Raw genomic sequence first — 16733 nt, 5'->3', positions numbered from 1 at the left:
AAACAGTGTGTCTGATGCTAATGCAGTCAACAGAGGAAAAATACCCATTTGCCAATAAGCTAAAATGGTTTGTTGTGCAATATTTTAGTTTAAATCATATTGGGAGGCTTTTTATTCAGTAAAAGAAACTAGTAAAAGATCATATATTCTTTTTCAGTATTACACTGTGTGAATTTTGCTGTTTTCATTATGTATGTTGTTTTATTGGCACTTTTCTCTCAAAAATTCTTATGTGATAATGAAAATGGCTACAAAAAGTCTAGAAAATACAAGGAAAGGTAAGGATAAAAGCTTTAGGAGCTGTCTCTCAACATCTTATAACTGTTCTCTTTCAATTAAGATTTGATATGTTCCTGTTTGCAATCTGTATGTTTTTCTATATTGTGAGAAAGAATATGGTATCGAGAATCTTCTTATACAATTATTCTACAAATAGACCCAACTTTCTCAAGCTAGCATTAGCAGAAAGGAAATTACTTGCCTTAGAACCTTACTTCAGAGATGAAGGCCTCACGTTCCTCCATCAATAATTTTTTTTGCCTCATAGAAGTTTTATGCCATAACAGCCTCTCAGAATTTCTAGCAAATATTTCTAGAGCTTTACTGGTCGTTGGTTTCTTATAATCATAGTGCTGTTCTGCTCCAGCTGGTAGGAACCTTGCTAAGTCTCTGAAGGGAATTCGAGTAGCCCAGAGCCTGCTTTAACTTGAGCTGTTACCCAAATGTGCACCCATCAACAGAAAGCTAAGAATGACATAAACTCCCGTACTTCCCCACCTCCTTCACTAGAGGCAGTGCTTGCTATTCTGGGATATAATAGCAGCTGGGTTGATGAATTAACCATATTTTTCTTTAGTCATGAGCTCAGAATTTCCATTGAAGTTACTGTAAGTTTTGCACTAAAATCAAGGGCAGTACATTGGCCAGAACGTGTGCTAAATAAATATTTATACACAAATCAGAATGCTACTGACGGCTTCTTTACACTTTAAAATTCTAAATATTTTAAGAAGCATCTGTTACTAAACTGAGGCATCATTTTTGAAAGTGCCCATATTTACTGAGTGGAAGTACACATATTTACGGAGTGAGTACCCATATTTAATGAGATGAACACAGTGACAAACTCTTGGACTAAAAGAATGCACATAAATAAAATAGTAAAAGCAGTATGACTTGACAGAATTAAAATTACCATGAACAGACTCAACATTTAGTTTATGTGAATATTAACTACTCTGAAGGATAAACTATAATGAAAGGTATAATTCTTATCATTGTGTCTAAACCTTTTACATGTTGAAAGATTCTTCTGACCTTTTTTGAGAAGTGCTTCCAAATTTTATTTACCCAGAAGCTGTTTACATCAATTCTGCTTCTATCTTTTCAACAGGTAAGAAACATAGGAGGTTTCTGGTCATCTTTAAATAATGTACATACCATGCTATTTTCATACCACACATCCCCCACACTTTTCAAAAACTTATTTAATATAACTTTGCAAGTCATATTTCAAAATGCTGTATATTCATAGTCATTTCCTTTTGGTTAGAAGAAAAGCTGTTTGTGCAAGTTTGTACATACAAATGATGAGACTTGAAATCCTCATGTTTGGAGCTTTGTTGCGGAGCTTTTCAAAGGGATGCCTCTCAAAAAAACCTTTTGTTCCTGTGTAAAAGTCAACAACTAAGAGATAAAAGCTGATTTTAAAGGGATGCAGTCTCATAAGCTTTACAGCCCTGCTTCACAGAAAGCCTGCTCAACATACGACTTATGTGGAGCTGGGATTCATCTTCCTTAAAGTATCCAGTTAGGTACTTCCCCAAAGCTAAGCTTTATGCATTCAGTTTAATACAATTATATATTAGACCAGAGATTAAATTCCTGTATGCCACTGAGATGCACCTCAGATATCCAGACATCCACCTTGGGAAGCACAGTTCTATTAAAAATCACCTGGCTCACCTCAGTCTTTTTAAGCCTTGAAGCTGTGCACAGGGAAAGCACAATTCAGCCATCACCTGCTAGGACTTTGGTGTCTTTGACTTTCTGCACACGATGAACTTGCTGTCAGAACAATTACAGCTCACTTTTGAAAAAAGTATTGTAGGCTTCCCTTTGCCTCCAAGTTCTCTACTACGTGGTCCAAGAAATGGTAAAGGTATTCAGCATATACAGAAAAGAGTAAAAACTACTGTTGTAAGAAGGACAGCTAGCACATTCAGTGATTTTTGGGAGGAAGAAGAGGCCCCTGCACCTCCATCAAGAAGGGTTGAAGAGCTCCTGCTGATTACCACTAGGTGCTTCATGACCCACTGATACTGTATTTGGGAGAGTATAATTGAGATGAAATCAACGGTCAGCTTATTGATGACCTTGGCCCATATAGTTTACAAAGAAGAGAAGAAAATAATATTTTTCCTGGCTACAATAATACAGAAGGGCAAGCATCCAAAACAAGAAGAGCTAATTAAGCAAGAAAGCAGCATTGAATATAAATTGACCAGGACTGTATGCAGCCTAGAAATGAATAGTCTTGAAAACTGCATCTACTCAAATGTGTGACTTTTTAAATAATACATGTCCTCATGAATGAATTAACAGGTTTTTGAAGAGAAAGAATATTTGATTTTCTTGACGTGTTAAGTCAATGAGTACAGAAAGATGGAGAGGTTCACAGAAGGCTGTGGGGACGACAGGGTGCAGGGGTTTACTTTTCCCCTGACTACAAAGCAGTTTGGGGTGGAAAGTGACAGACGTGCCTCCGCTCCAGGGGAAACTGCATGTTGCATTCAAGAGACCAGTCGTAATAGACAGGTGCGAGCTGGGGTGTGAGTCGCAGATGGGGACATGGGTACAACGCTGGGCGTCATTATGCCGGGCCTCACCGCAACTCCCCTTTAAAGCTTCAGCTGCTCTTGGGGCTTGAAAGTGACATATTTTGCCAATGCACTAATTTTTGCTTTTTCTATTCATTTGTAGTGCTATTGTCGCAGCACTCTGTAACTAACCAATAGCCCTTATCAAGAAATACTGGAAACATTCTTCATAGGGAGGAGATCTTTATTTGACATTGCCACTGAGGGATGTAATCACAATACCTAATGTTAACTAATATTTGTTTCAAATATCAGAAGCTCCATCATAAAGTGAGTCAGAGCACTTAGATTAGTTTGGATTTGCCCTCTTGTAGGACCCCTGTTGCCATATTGACTCCAGAGAGGTTTAATACAAATAACATCCTCAATGGGATGCCCATATGCCAAAAATTAAGTAAACATGGACTCCTCCTTGAGCTCTCACAATTTTGATACCATATGGAAATTTGTGGGGGTTTATATATGACATATCATCTTATATGATGCAACAGACCTCAGAAGGATTAAGTTAGTCTTGTAAAGCTGTTCTACAAAATTTACGAGCCCAAGTCCAAAATCTATTTGCATACCTACTTTTTGATATGGTAATAGCTCTGAAAAAAATGTCACCTTGTGGGTGATACTTGACCATGTGATTAGAAATCTGAGGTCATTAATTACTCTCACCTCTGATCCCCAGAAATCATCACAGCCTCTTCTAGGTGTACGACACTGTCTTAAACACAAGTAAAACTTTTGGGTCCCATCTGAAAGTCAATTTTAGAAGCTTTCTTATTTCAACCTATATCTATAGGCAATGAACTGTGCTGGTGTTGGCTGGGATAGTTACAGTTCATCATGGTAGTTAATATGGCTACATTTTATATTTTGTGTTGGAAACAGTGTTGATAATGCAGGGACATTTCCTTTATTGCCAAGGAGTGCATACACAGGGCCAAGGCCTTTTCTGCTTCTCACCCCACTCAACCAGCGAGTAGGCTGGGGGTGCACAAGGACTTGGAGGGGACATGGCTGGGACAGCTGACCCCAACTGACCAAAGGGATATGCCATAACATATTGCATGCTCAATATATAAACCTGGGGAAAGAAGAAGGAACAGGGTGATGTTCAGAGTGGCGGGGTTTGTCTTCTCAAGTCACCGTTACGCACAATTAGAGCCCTGCTGTCTTGGAGATGGCAGAACACCTGCCTGCCCATGGGAAGCGGGGAATGGATTTGTTTGGTTTGCTTTTCTTGCGTGCACAGCTTTTGCTTTCCCTGTTAAACTGTCTTTATCTCAACCCATGAATTTTCTCACTTTCATCCTTTTCATTCTTTCCCCATTCCACCGGGGAGGGGAGTGAGCGAGCACCTGCATGGTGCTTAGCTGCTGGCTAGGGCAAAACCATAACATGAACTCGTGTTATGGTAAATCACTGATTTACCATATAAATCACTGATTTATACCATATAAATCACTGATTTATAGCTTCAATAGTTATTTCCCTCCTGCTATTTTTTCATCTAGTCTACTTATGGGTAGCAAAAGTACTCTTTTCCTTCTTTGCCAAACTGATGAGCTGATACACTTCTAGTTGATGTGATACATGCAAATACAAGCCATGCCAGTTTCTGAGGTAGTCAACCACAGAACAAGCTAAGCATGGAAGGTAATACTGCCTACAGTGTCCTCCCAAACTTACCAGTTAAGATGCAGCAATGCGCTAACATGGCTCAGCCAGCCGAGACCTCAGGTAAATCTTACTCATATTTTCTACACCTGTCCATGGATGCAAGGGTTGCATCCAGTCGTACCAAGTGATGGAGAAAGGGTAAATAAAAATACCGCTTTTCATGTCTGCGGATTTCAAAAATGCTAAGCCAATCATAAAGCTCTATGTCAATTAAATTGAAGCATCCTAATTTGTTGGTTGTTACCACAAATGAAGCGTCCAATGGGGTACATTGGTTTAAGTGCTTTGTGCTTGCACATTTTCATCAAATAAGGATCTCTCTAAAGGCTCCAATCCCTCCACAAGACAGTACTCAATCCTTGTCACATAAAGAATTTGTTATTGCTACTTCTGTAACTTTTGATTTTACTAGTCCCTATACAGAAAGCTTAGATTTTCCAGATCTTCTAAAGGAAAGGCACGCACTGGGCATATTTATTTGAATGTAGCCATTGTCTGATCCCATTGAAGGTACTGTCATTACTTTTTCCATTCCCATTGTAAATTCTAATTCAACTTCAAAAAGAATATTTAGCTTAACCTCTGCTTGAAGAAATGAAATGGAGATCACCTTGGTATCAAAACAAAGGAGGTCATATTCAAACAGGCTTCAACGGTATCTGCTTGGAAGTTTAAAGTACTCGAGTGGCAGGTGCTGGGTAATGAGCAGAGAAACAAAGCACTGGAACCTCTCCGGGGAGTCTGTTAATTTCCTGCTTAATTAATCTGTTTACCAAATAGAAGTTAATTGCCAACTATCCTAATTTATTAGCAAACTGCTGGCTTCTGAGTGTAATTTTTTTGCTCTTTGACTGTCCTCCGCGCGTGTCCCGTATCAGAGGGATGTGTGTGTGCCACGGAGGGTGGTGTCTGCTTGCGGTTAGTACGAGGGGGGCTTTTCCACCTCAGACGGGCGGAAACCTTCGCTCTGACAAACTGAATAGGAGTCACCCCAAGCGTATTCCCAGAGCGCACAATAGCGTGGTGCCTAACTGTCGCCCTCTTATCGCAGGCTTTCACAGATGCCTGTACGCCTCGTTCGTGTTCCCCGCAAAGACGGGAGCCGCTGGCAAGCGACCCGCCACCGTGGCTGGTCGTCAGGCCTCGAAAGCGACCGCCACAGTGCGGCGTGCAGCGCAGCTCTGGGCCCTGAGCGCCGCCGCTCCGCGCCCGCCGGTGGCAGTTCCCGGAAGGACGCGGCAGGTGGCGCAGCCTGGCCGCGGCCGCTCTAGCGCCCCTCGCCTCGGAAGCGCTCTCCTCTCCGCTGCTCCCTGCGCGGAGGTGACTTCCGCTCGGCCTGCGCACCGGCGCGCTGGGCCTGGCTCGGACTGAGAGCGGCAGGGGGAGAGCGGCGTGTGCCAGGCGGCTTGGGCCGGCATCACCATGGCGGCGCCGGCGTCCTCGGCCCCGCCGAAGAAGATCGTGGCGCCCACCGTCTCGCAGATCAACGCGGAGTACGTGACCCAGGTAAGGCCGGCGGGGAGAGGCCCGTAGGGTCTCCGGGCCGGCGGGGGAGAGGCACGTAGGGTCTCCGGGCCGGCGGGACAGCGGCCGGAGCCAGGTGCTAGAAAGGCCTGGGTAGTCTTTGCGGCCCCGTGGGTGTTGGGAAGAGGGTTTTCCTTTGTCGTGAATGCGGAGAGGTTTGCCGCCAGTGCTGCGTGTGAAAGGGTTTATGCCCCCCGCCTTTCTAGGCTGGAGGGATTTACGAAGAATGGATCTTAAAAGAAGTTATAATAGGTGAAAAGCGACTGACAGTTTCTCGTAGCAGAGCGTTTCAGGAGTTTTTATGCGAGTGATCATTTGTCTCTGCTGGAAGTGCCACTTCCCTTCCTCTTCTACAGTATAAAGAAGTTTGAATAAAGTTTGTTAGGAAGCTCTTGTCCCCAGAGCATATGAGTTTTGTTGCAGTGATGGCTACAGCAAATAGCCTTAAAATATTAGGCCCTTAAGTGTAGCCTCTGGTTCTTTGTGAAATTCACATGAGCATTTGTAACCCAGGGTTAAAATAAATTGTTATATAGCAGTATGTGCATCCAGAACTTTTCACAGGAGGTTTAGGTATAAAGCCTTAAGCAGCTGACAGGTGTTGCTATTGGAGAGCATCATTTTGTTACTTGTACGTACCATAAGCTGAAATTAAGTAAGATTAATGAAATAAAGTTTCGGTGTGGGATGTCTTACAGAGTTACTGTATCACCACAACTGAAAATGTACATGTCTAACCTTCTTTATCATTATTTCCCCCCCCATACAGTTAGCAAATAAATACTGGGCTCCACATGTGAAGAAAAAGCTGTCTTTTGATTCAAAGGTAAATATTTGTGTTGGGGTGTTAAAAAATGAGCATTATCCTTTTTCTGAAGTATCAGCTTCCAGGGGTGCTTATTTTATATAGGAATATAGAACTTTGCTTGGAAAGTTAACAGTTCTTTAGTAGCCTGTAATTATAAAATGTTTGTTATGTATTTGTAGTTTATAAACGTAGGCGCTGTTATGAAGGTGTGTTATAGTAATGTACTTCTTTTGTGTGATATTTGTTCAGTTTATTTTGGCCAAGAACTTAGGATTTGAGCATTTCCTTTGAGGTTAAAAGATGTTTGAGGAGGGCCTACCCTTAGAAATCAAAGAAAGGGGAAAGATGCAGGTGTTACTGAGCTATATGCTATTTCTGAAGGTTGCTTCAGAGAGTTATGCAGTTCTGGTGGATGTTTATGTTTTGAATGTTTAAAATTTGGCCTGATGTGTTTGGTTTTGTGCTGGTTTTCTGTAGTGTGGGGTTCTAAGTGTTAGATTTCTTTCCCTTGTGGGCATTTGGCTAAATCTTGCTTTCCAGCCTTGCTTTAAAACTGTCTCTCTAGTATTTGCGATGATATTTGTCTGTGATTGTTAGAACTCTCATCTATAGAAGCAACTGAGTTGCATCTCTCTGTCATATGATGTCAAAGTGTGCCTGTTGCAGCAGATGGTGCAGATTCTTTCGTTCCTGTTCGGAGAAACTAGGTGAAAGTGTCTGGACTTGGTTAAATGTCAGTTAAAAGGCACAGTGACAACTGATGACTGAGTTGATGCAGACTCGTCTCTTAAAGACTGTTCTTTAAATCTGACAGTAAACCAAAGTAACAATTAAAAGGTCTGCAGATCTGTTTGACATCTATGAAAAAGTCTTGGTGAGGTGTAGGTTATTCCTTCAGAATGATTTGAATGAAGGTTCAGTCTGTTCTCTGTCATTGTATACTTTCCCCTAATTTTCTTTGTGAGAATGTATGTCCATGGAGCTTTTGGACTCTTCAGAGCTGAGACATACTCGTTGTGACATTTTTTTAATCTAATAGCAATAAGCAGACAGTAACTAATTCAGAGAAACTTTGGGTGCATGGGATACATTAATGCATCTTTATAATCACTTTGTGAAGTCTATACAATTTTTAACCTTTTTGTTTTGAAATATTCTTTCTCATAGGTTATTGAAGATGTATACACAAAAGAAATTGTCAGGTCAAAGTGAGTACACTATGCACTTGCACTTAGAGACAAGCATTCCAGCATTGTCTGTATGGTTTGTAATGTTTCATAGAATATTTTAAAATGGATTAACGTTGAAAGCAGATAAAAACAACTCAAGTGCATTTCAGTCCTTCAATCATTCTGGTATTTAGAAGTCTGAATGTGGCAAAAAGAAAGTTCATGATTTAAGTAATCTTTAAATGTGGTGGTTGGACATAGTATTGGTTGGTTCCTTGGTCTGATAGTCTGTTGAGTTTTGTGGTGGTTCTAGAAGGCAGGTCCCTTCTTTTGTCAGTAAGGTATGTAAAGGGGAAAAAATGAGTGTTGCCTCTATCTTATTAATCTTTCTCAAATTACTGTTACCAGATTTATAATGGGCAAGTCCTATTTCAGTGAATTGTAATATTAGGTGGGGGAGATAAAGAATTCAAGATAAACTGCAGTCTACAACTCTGTGTACAGAGAAGAATTAACTGTAGCTGTTTGGAGTGCTTCAGGAGAAGTTTGAGTTCTGTACAGAATTCTGGTTATGATTTCTTTCTGAAAGTAATCTAGGACTTGCCATGCAGGATCAGAGCAAACTTCTGTTTCCAGTCACTAAGAAGGGATACCATTACCAACTGATCAAATGTGTAGAAGGCACTCTCAGTTTCTAGCAGTTTATGTCCTCATATTTGAAAAATCTAGATGGATTTCGTTAATGTGAATTTGATTGTTTAATGAACCTGCATGAACACTAGCTTCCACAGTGTTACAGTAGTTGCTTCTGCATTCAAGTAGTTGTTCTTGCATGGAAACGGTGGGGAGAGGAGGATGAAATAAATCCTAGATGTTTCTACAGGTTTTGTTAAATAAGAAAATGTCCTGGTTCCTGTCAGGCCAGAGTTAACCTCCCCAGGCAGCCAGGCCAGCTGAGGTGAGGCAGCCCAGGCTGTTTATCACACTACCTGACATCACTCCCCCATAAAAGGGGCTGGTGGGGAGGGGCACTCATCGGTGTGCCTCCAGGGCAGTCTGAGTGTTGTCACTCTGTTGTCACTCTGTTGCTGTCAGGTGGTAAGGTATGCTGTGTTATCACCAGGTGTGAGTGTAATTTGGGATGGGCTGTTACTGTTCCCCTTTCATGGTGATTTTGTCAGTAAACTGTCCTTATCCCAACCCACTGTTTCTCCTTCAGGAACGAGCAAGCCCTGTGTGGTGCTCAGCCACTCTTTGGGGCTGAACTTTCACACAAAATAAGGGAAAAATCAGCCAATTTCCATGCAGCTAAGATGTTTATGGGAGGCTTTCTTTACTGTATAATTGATTACTTTTTCCTTTTTAGGTTTGCTATTAGAAAGATAATGCTTCTGGAATTCAGGTAAGCTAATTGGAGTGAAATATTAAGGGTGGTTTTTTATAGGAACCTGTAAAGATGAAGAGCAAATGCAGGGCAGTAAGTCGGTTTGAAGGTAGTATACTCATTTGTTCCTACTTACTAAAGCCTTGAATTGTGTACATAGGGAAGTTAAGCAAGTTAAGCTCAGTTTGAGAAAGAGGTGATTTCATAAACATAATATGTTGGAGTATCTTGGTTTATAAATCTGAATTTCTACAGTAAGTGAAGCACCAAAGAAGAGTGTGTGAATGAAAGAGGTGAAAAGCCTGGTTGTGTTATTTGGAATGTGTCATTAAATCAGAACTTGCCAAAGCCAGAGGAAGTGTATGAATTAAGTTTTCTTTAGTTGAAAAGAAATAGAAATCTGTTTAGGAAAATTTGAAGCTACTTCTGAGTTTTCTGGAAGAGCTTATAAAGCGTGTCTAAAATGATGTAAAATAAGTATTTGCAGCCTTTACATATTTAGAAGCACAGTATTCAGTGTTCTGTCTGGTTCTGTTTTATCTCTCAAATCTTATGAGCAGACAGAAGGATAGGTGTTTTGGTTGAGAGAGATTCATTGTTTGAAAAAGCCGAAATACATGAGTAGTACCTAGAAAAACAGGACAAACTTCTCTCTGTTTTGTGCTCTTTCATTAGTAAAGGTGGGAGAGAAAAAAAGTAATCTGCAGTTTGGGATTTGATACTAACAAGTGGCATGCTGGTAGCATGACTTCTGCAATTTGTATGCAAGCAGTACCATGGAGTGAGAGGTTTTTAGCCTGTCTCTGAACAATATTAACGTTACCAGGCTTTAAGTTCAGTAGTTTCTGGTCTATAGCCCCATCTACTGTCATTTGTCCTGTAAGCAATTTTCTCTTCTTCCCCCCCACTTCCCCATCCATCTGTCAAAGACTCCTCTCTTACATACATGTGATTTTCCTATGCTTTGTTCTTGCTTGCATACCTTTTTATCCTTGCTAAGGGGCATAATAATATTTTTACTAAAATGTACTAAATGTACTGTTTTGTTTTGTTTTAATCTCGCTGTAGTGTAATGTTTTTTATTTACTTTTAAGTGATTGCAAGCATAAAATGTCTCTAGATGGTTGTTTGCAAAAAAAGGGTATTTAATAATACTGCTATATAGTAGTTGTCCTTTGCATCTTTTGCTAGGAAGTGCTGCATGTGACATTCTTTAGACAAGTGACAGTTTAGGGGTTTTTTTTTTCCTCTTTTTGGAAAATGAGCATGAGTTCATCTTCTTACTTTGTATTGAGCTGTGGCTATTTGTAACATTTGGAAACCATCTGGTGAACGTATCTTGATAAGAAGCTCAGTCTGTCTCTTGCAGCAGTTACTAAGTCTAACAAGTTTTGCTGCAGTGACCTGGATGAGAGGTAACTTCAGGAACTACTCTCAAACTATAAAGATGGCTTTAAGGAGAAGGAGGAAAAATACCCTGTGGATAACTGCTCTTTTAAATGAGTGACAGATTATGTGGGTGGCAGCAACTAATGAAATATTCTTTGTCTCTTCACAGCCAGTACCTTGAAAATTACCTATGGATGAATTATTCTCCAGAGGTGTCCAGTAAGGCATATTTAATGTCAATCTGCTGTATGGTGAATGAGAAGTTCAGAGAGAATGTCCCTGCGTGGGAGGTAACCAATTTCAGATACATTTAGAATTGACTTTAATCTGTAAGTTGCAGCTTGTGCAGTGTGCTCACTTACACTGACAGAAGGTAGCAAAGCTTGTCGTGTTAAAAGTAAATGGTACCTCAGCTGGAATGTCTCATGATGTTTTAAAAATGTGTGTTCTTTTTTGAGAAAGCAATGGACAGATGAAAAATCGCCTGATTCCTTCTGGTGCATGAGTCTTTTGTTCTGCTGTGTGATGCCTTTACGTTTTCAGCATTTGCTTTTTTGGCACTTGCCAGAATTCATGTATTTGCAAAGAAGAAACACTAGCTCTAATATTGAAAGAAAAAAGAATTTTTAATTATGGATATAAGAAGGCACCACAGGAAGCCTAATATTTTATCCAATAGGGTCTTTCTTAAAACCTCCAAATATGGTTTTGTAGCTTTTCTGCATGAAATTTTATACTAAGATAACTTCTTATTCTGCCCCTATGGTATACTGTTTTTTTGTAATAATAGAATCAGAAATAATCTAGTGTTTCTATGAACAGTCCAGTTCTCACAGGCCAGTTCAACAACATAAGCATGGCTAGAAATTCTATGCAAGTGTCACTTCAGAAGCACACTTACTCCTGTAAGTGTGCCATTACTTCAGTGCTGGCAGGAGGATTAATAATAATAATTAATAACTTGCACATATGATATCTCTGCCTGGTTTTTTGCTCTGGCATAGGTACTAGAATCAAAATGACAGGTGAATTTTACTTTCTAAGTGGCTTATTTAACTCTTATTTGGTACATGGTCGCCTGTTTTATTTCCAGTATTATTTGGGTAATCTTTTTCTGTCTGAGATAGCTGAATGGGAGTTCCACAACTGTAATAAGTTTCTGGTGGTTTTTGCCTGCTCACATTTTGCAGATCACTAAACAGCTGCTGTAATTTTCACCAAAATCTACTAATTCTCTTCTAACTTGTGTCATTTTACAGTAGTTGTGTGCAGTCCCTACAGCACAATCCACTCCACCTGTGCTTCTTGTTCTGTTTGCCTTCTGTTTGACCCTCATTGGGCCACACAGAAGGCAGCAGTCCTGCTAAGAGCTCTCCAGTAGTGTGAGGATCCCTGCTCAGGAGGATATCTTTAGTTTGTCTTGTTTGTGCTGTCTGGTCAGATAAATGGAAAAGAGACAAACTAAACTTTCCTTTTATAGATTTAACTTCATTTGGAGAACTTAAGCTATGTAACTTGAAGGAAACTTGAAATGATGTATATCAACCTGACTCAAAATCTACCTCCTCCTCTATTCCTAGACATTCAAAAAAAAGCCGGAACACTTTCCTTTCTTTTTCAAATGCATATTGGAAGCATCGCTGGTTGAAAATGACACCGAATACTCTCTGCATGAGCAGACAGTCCTGCTGCTTTTCCTTGATCACTGCTTCAATAGTTTGGTATGTTAAAAGTAACTCTATTTCCTTCTGTGCGTTTATGCTGTTCTGTGTTAAGAAGAGTTATTTTGAGCAATTTCTTCTCATGAGACAGATGAAGCAAAATTTCCATTTAAGGAAGAAGACAGGACTTGCTTTACTCTCTCATCGTGTTTGCTTTCCCTGACACAAGGTCATAAAAGAAACTCAAGTGGGATGATTGAACTTTCTGCAATTTGAATGCCTGTATTCAAACTTACATTTAAAGTGGTGCTGAAAAAATATGTATTTATATATAAAAAGGTGCTTTAGACTTACAAGCAGATTATTTAATACTGTGTGGTTTTTTTAGTTACACAGTATTAGTTCTATTCACTAATGAGACAATATTTATTTCACTTTTAAAACCAGGTTTATACAATATTCCTACCTACACTTCTCTTGAGCTAGCTTTAAGAAAGCATTGGACCAAGTTATGTTCTCAATCTATAGTAAAAACACATTTATAGATGCTAAATAGCAAGTGTGGAGAATAATTTACAATTATCTGTTACTTAAAACAGTACTCTCTTACCTCTTGTGCTACTTGGCTTTTTCTTATGTTGCACACAGGCTGTATCATTAGTGACTATATGGAATCCTGCTTGCAGAGCATGGAGAGAGAACACTTGAAAGAACAGTTCAAGTTACGTGAATTACAGAGAAAATTAGTCATTTCACATAGTACAAAGAGTGTAGATGAAGTGGGAAAAACTTAAATGAGGGGCTGACGAAAGAAGAATAGAATAAAAACAAATGGAGAAAGCACAGTAAGAAAACAGTTAAAAAATGAGAAATGACTTAAGGAGGAACATCGATCCTCATCAGGTTCTGTGGTAAAAATACTTGAAAGGGGCCACTACTGAAGTATTAAGAACTGAGAGAATCCGTGAGGAGAACCTAACGTGCCGACCTCAGCAACAGTTTCAGGAGTTGCCGGGTAGGCCACCAGGCAGTTTCCTGTTAGGAAATTGGGAAATCGAATACAAAAAACAGATATTTTTGTCGGATGGTAATATACATTGATGTATTTTGTAAGACAAACACATCAGAAAACATAAGAATTTTAAACATTTTCTGTCTTACTTTCTAACAGGAAGTGGATTTAATCAGAGGTCAGGTGCAGCAGCTCATTTCTTTACCAATGTGGATGGCTCTACAACCTGTAAGCACAAACTAAACTGACAAAGCAATCTTATAGGTGTTACCCAAGTCCTGTAAAGTGAATTTTTATGGAATACTATTAAGGAAGTCTAATATTCAAATCTGCCTGCATTGATATGGAATTGTATTTGTGTGCCTCGTAAAATGATCTTCATTGTTTGTTAAAATTCCCATGTAATTATTCATGAACTATGTAATTTTTCATAAAAATAAGCTTCGTTGCTTATAGATTCTTCAAGCTATAATTTATAGACTAAGGCCATGAGGTCATAGGGATTGGGGAATGAATCATTTCTAGTCATGGCTAGATTTTCTCTGCTATTACAGAGAGAGTATTACATCCTTGTTTTACAGTAATACTTACTGAGATTAGTTGACACAACTGTTTATTTTGGTTTGTTATGTATTTTTTTTATTTTTTAATAAGAAGACCGGTCTGTACTTTTATCCCCGTTGAAAACAAGGGTTATTGGTGACTGAATAATCTTTTAACATTTCAGAAACGACTGGAACAAGAGCTGAAAAAGACACCAAAACTAAGAAAATTCTGGAATCTAATTAAGAAAAATGATGAGAAAATGGATGAGGAGGCAAGGATGCGGTATGTTTGAGAAACCCTTTTTTCCTGTTAAATCCAAAGCCCTTAATGCACTGATTGTTTCAGCTCAAATAAATTGTTTCAATTAAAAAATGTGTTTTCTAAATAAACTGAGAAGATGACAAATAAAGTCATATGTGGTTTCCTGCAAACTGTTTTGTTTTCCAGTAGTCTTTATGCAAAATACTGTTAAAGAACTCTAATATTTGATACGTGAATTGTCTTAGAGCTATGGGATAGGAGCCATAGGCAAACACTCATGTAGTTAGTTGCTTTTTTTCATGGCCTTTAGTAAATGGCAGCTTTTAAATAAAAAACTTATGCAAGTGTTTGAATAAATTTGTGTGCATCTCACCAAAGTTAAATGTTCCAGTACTTTTGCGTTGCAATGTGATAAGCTGTAGGTAGTGACATACTTCTCTTTGAGTAGAAGCATGGGTTGTTATTTAGTTCTGTGCCTACAAATGTAGACTCTGCTAATCTGTCTTCTAGTGTGCAGAGAGGATAGTTATCTAAGCCGTTCAAGTATGTTTCAAAGCAACCTGTTACCATTATATAAATTTTGAACCAGCTAACTTTGTATCAGTGAAAGATAGGATATAGTTCTAGTCTGTGTTTAAGGCATATTAATGTTTGGGGTTTTTTTGTCATGTCTCATTCTAGAGCACATCAGGAAAGAAGATTTCTTTCACAGCTCATTCAGAAATTCATTTCTGTGCTAAAATCAATACCTGTGTCAGGTAACAGTCTTTCTTTTAATACTTTGTTGTCTGGTAATCTGTTTTAAATTATTCTCTGTTGCTGAAGCAACTACTCTTCAGGCTACCAACCTGAAATTGGAGACGTTATCTGGGTGGGGTTTTAGTGAAATACATGCCTGTCTGCTTGAATTTCATGACAAAATTAGTATGCAGTTCATTCAATTCAATAGTGTGTGCTTTAAAAATGAAATAGCAGAAAGCTACTTTAAACCTCCTTCTGTTTAGTATGGGCTTAAAAAAAATGTGTGTGCTTACAGTTGTCTTGCTGAGTTAAAGCACTTCATACAGGCTTAGATGCCTTGTTAAACAGGTGGTATAAATGCATATCATAAGGCTGTATTCTGTCAGTACTGTTGATTTACAGTAAGAACAAAAGCCTAAGTGAAGTGAAATTCTGTTAAGATTTGACTGCTCTTGATTTTTAAGGCATTGTGACAGGCGAAATTATATGCTTGCCTGACATAGAAAGGAAAAGTGTTTGTACAGGTAGGTGTTAGCCTTTTGACAAAATAAAAAAAAAAGCTTATTGTGCTTTAAGTACAGCACAATTTTGTTGAAATAGCTTCCCAGAGTGCTGCTTTTGCTCTTAAACTCTAAGCAAACTTCAGCTCTTAACTGAGCTGCTAGGGGAAATTCTGTGTATTGTGGCTTCTTCAGAAAGGATGCCTATCCCCTCTGTTTTCCCGATTATTCAAAACTTGTTTTAGGAAGACTTATATTAATAGCTCTTTGTAGGCTTTAGGAAGTATGTATTCATTGAAGCAGACTTACTGTTGTGTTTTGCTGTGATCTTGAAGGCTCCTTAGTAGTCACTACTGACTTCCTTTTGAATATTGTGAAGGCCTTTTGCACACTTCTTGATTGCAGCTTTTATATAGATATTTTTGAGTACCCGGAGTTAAAAGTTCTTAGGAGGCTTACCAGGCCATTAGTATCTTGTAGAAATGTGCATTTTTGTATGTTGCATTGGTTGCTTCTTTTAGAATGGAAAAAAAGACTCCTGAAATTGGTTTCATAACTTTGTTATATCCAAAAATTTTCTTGTTTGATGAAAGAAAAAAAAATTTAAAAGGTTAATGCTGGTCTATTAGTAGCATTTATTACATTTTTAGAGAATAGTTCAGGTACACATATGTTGTGATGTGGTTCAATTGAAAACCTTTTTTCTCTCTCTAGGTCCTATTTCTATGGATAAAGTTCATTATTGTGAGAGATTCATTGAACTCATGCTAGATCTTGAGGTAAGTTGTTTAATTGTTTCAACCTGTTTCCAGGGGTACTTTTCTAGGTTTTAAATGTATATGGTCATTATTACTGCCTTATTCCAATTAACAGGTGGTTATGTCACAGTTGTGTGTTTGGTTGGTAATAGTGGTTTTCAATCTGTAAATAGGAGGTTGTAGTAGTGCATCCACATTGGGAACTGATTAGTGATGTTTATAAACATGCAGCAGATGAACTGTTAGAGAAAGCTAGGAGGGTGAGGGGAGACCTTATCACTGCCTACAGTTACCTGAAGAAGGCTGTAAGAAGGTGGGTGTTGGTCTCTTCACCCAAGTGGCAGGTGACAGGGTGAGGGGGAATGAGCTCAAGCTGCACCAGGACAGGTTCAGATTGGACATCAGGAAAGAATTTTCACCAAAAGGG

At 39.0% G+C, this 16733-nt stretch overlaps 1 protein-coding gene across 1 annotated transcript in view; it reads left to right on the top strand.

The window, feature by feature from the left end:
- Positions 1 to 5975: 5975 nt before the first annotated feature.
- Positions 5976 to 16733, top strand: part of AQR (aquarius intron-binding spliceosomal factor) — a gene marked incomplete at its 5' end in the record, with an annotated part of 52485 nt that continues 41727 nt past the window's right edge. The window contains 10 exons of the mRNA XM_084262832.1: positions 5976 to 6059; positions 6847 to 6903; positions 8053 to 8093; positions 9421 to 9456; positions 10997 to 11117; positions 12408 to 12548; positions 13660 to 13728; positions 14228 to 14328; positions 14989 to 15065; positions 16263 to 16327. Of these exons, the coding sequence (XP_084118958.1) occupies positions 5976 to 6059; positions 6847 to 6903; positions 8053 to 8093; positions 9421 to 9456; positions 10997 to 11117; positions 12408 to 12548; positions 13660 to 13728; positions 14228 to 14328; positions 14989 to 15065; positions 16263 to 16327 (792 nt within the window). The remainder of the gene's footprint in view (positions 6060 to 6846; positions 6904 to 8052; positions 8094 to 9420; positions 9457 to 10996; positions 11118 to 12407; positions 12549 to 13659; positions 13729 to 14227; positions 14329 to 14988; positions 15066 to 16262; positions 16328 to 16733) is intronic.

The sequence above is a fragment of the Gallinula chloropus genome (genome assembly GCF_964237585.1).
Source record: "Gallinula chloropus genome assembly, chromosome: 4".
Taxonomy (NCBI): Eukaryota; Metazoa; Chordata; class Aves; order Gruiformes; family Rallidae; genus Gallinula; species Gallinula chloropus.
This window is presented reverse-complemented; position numbering and strand designations above follow the sequence as displayed.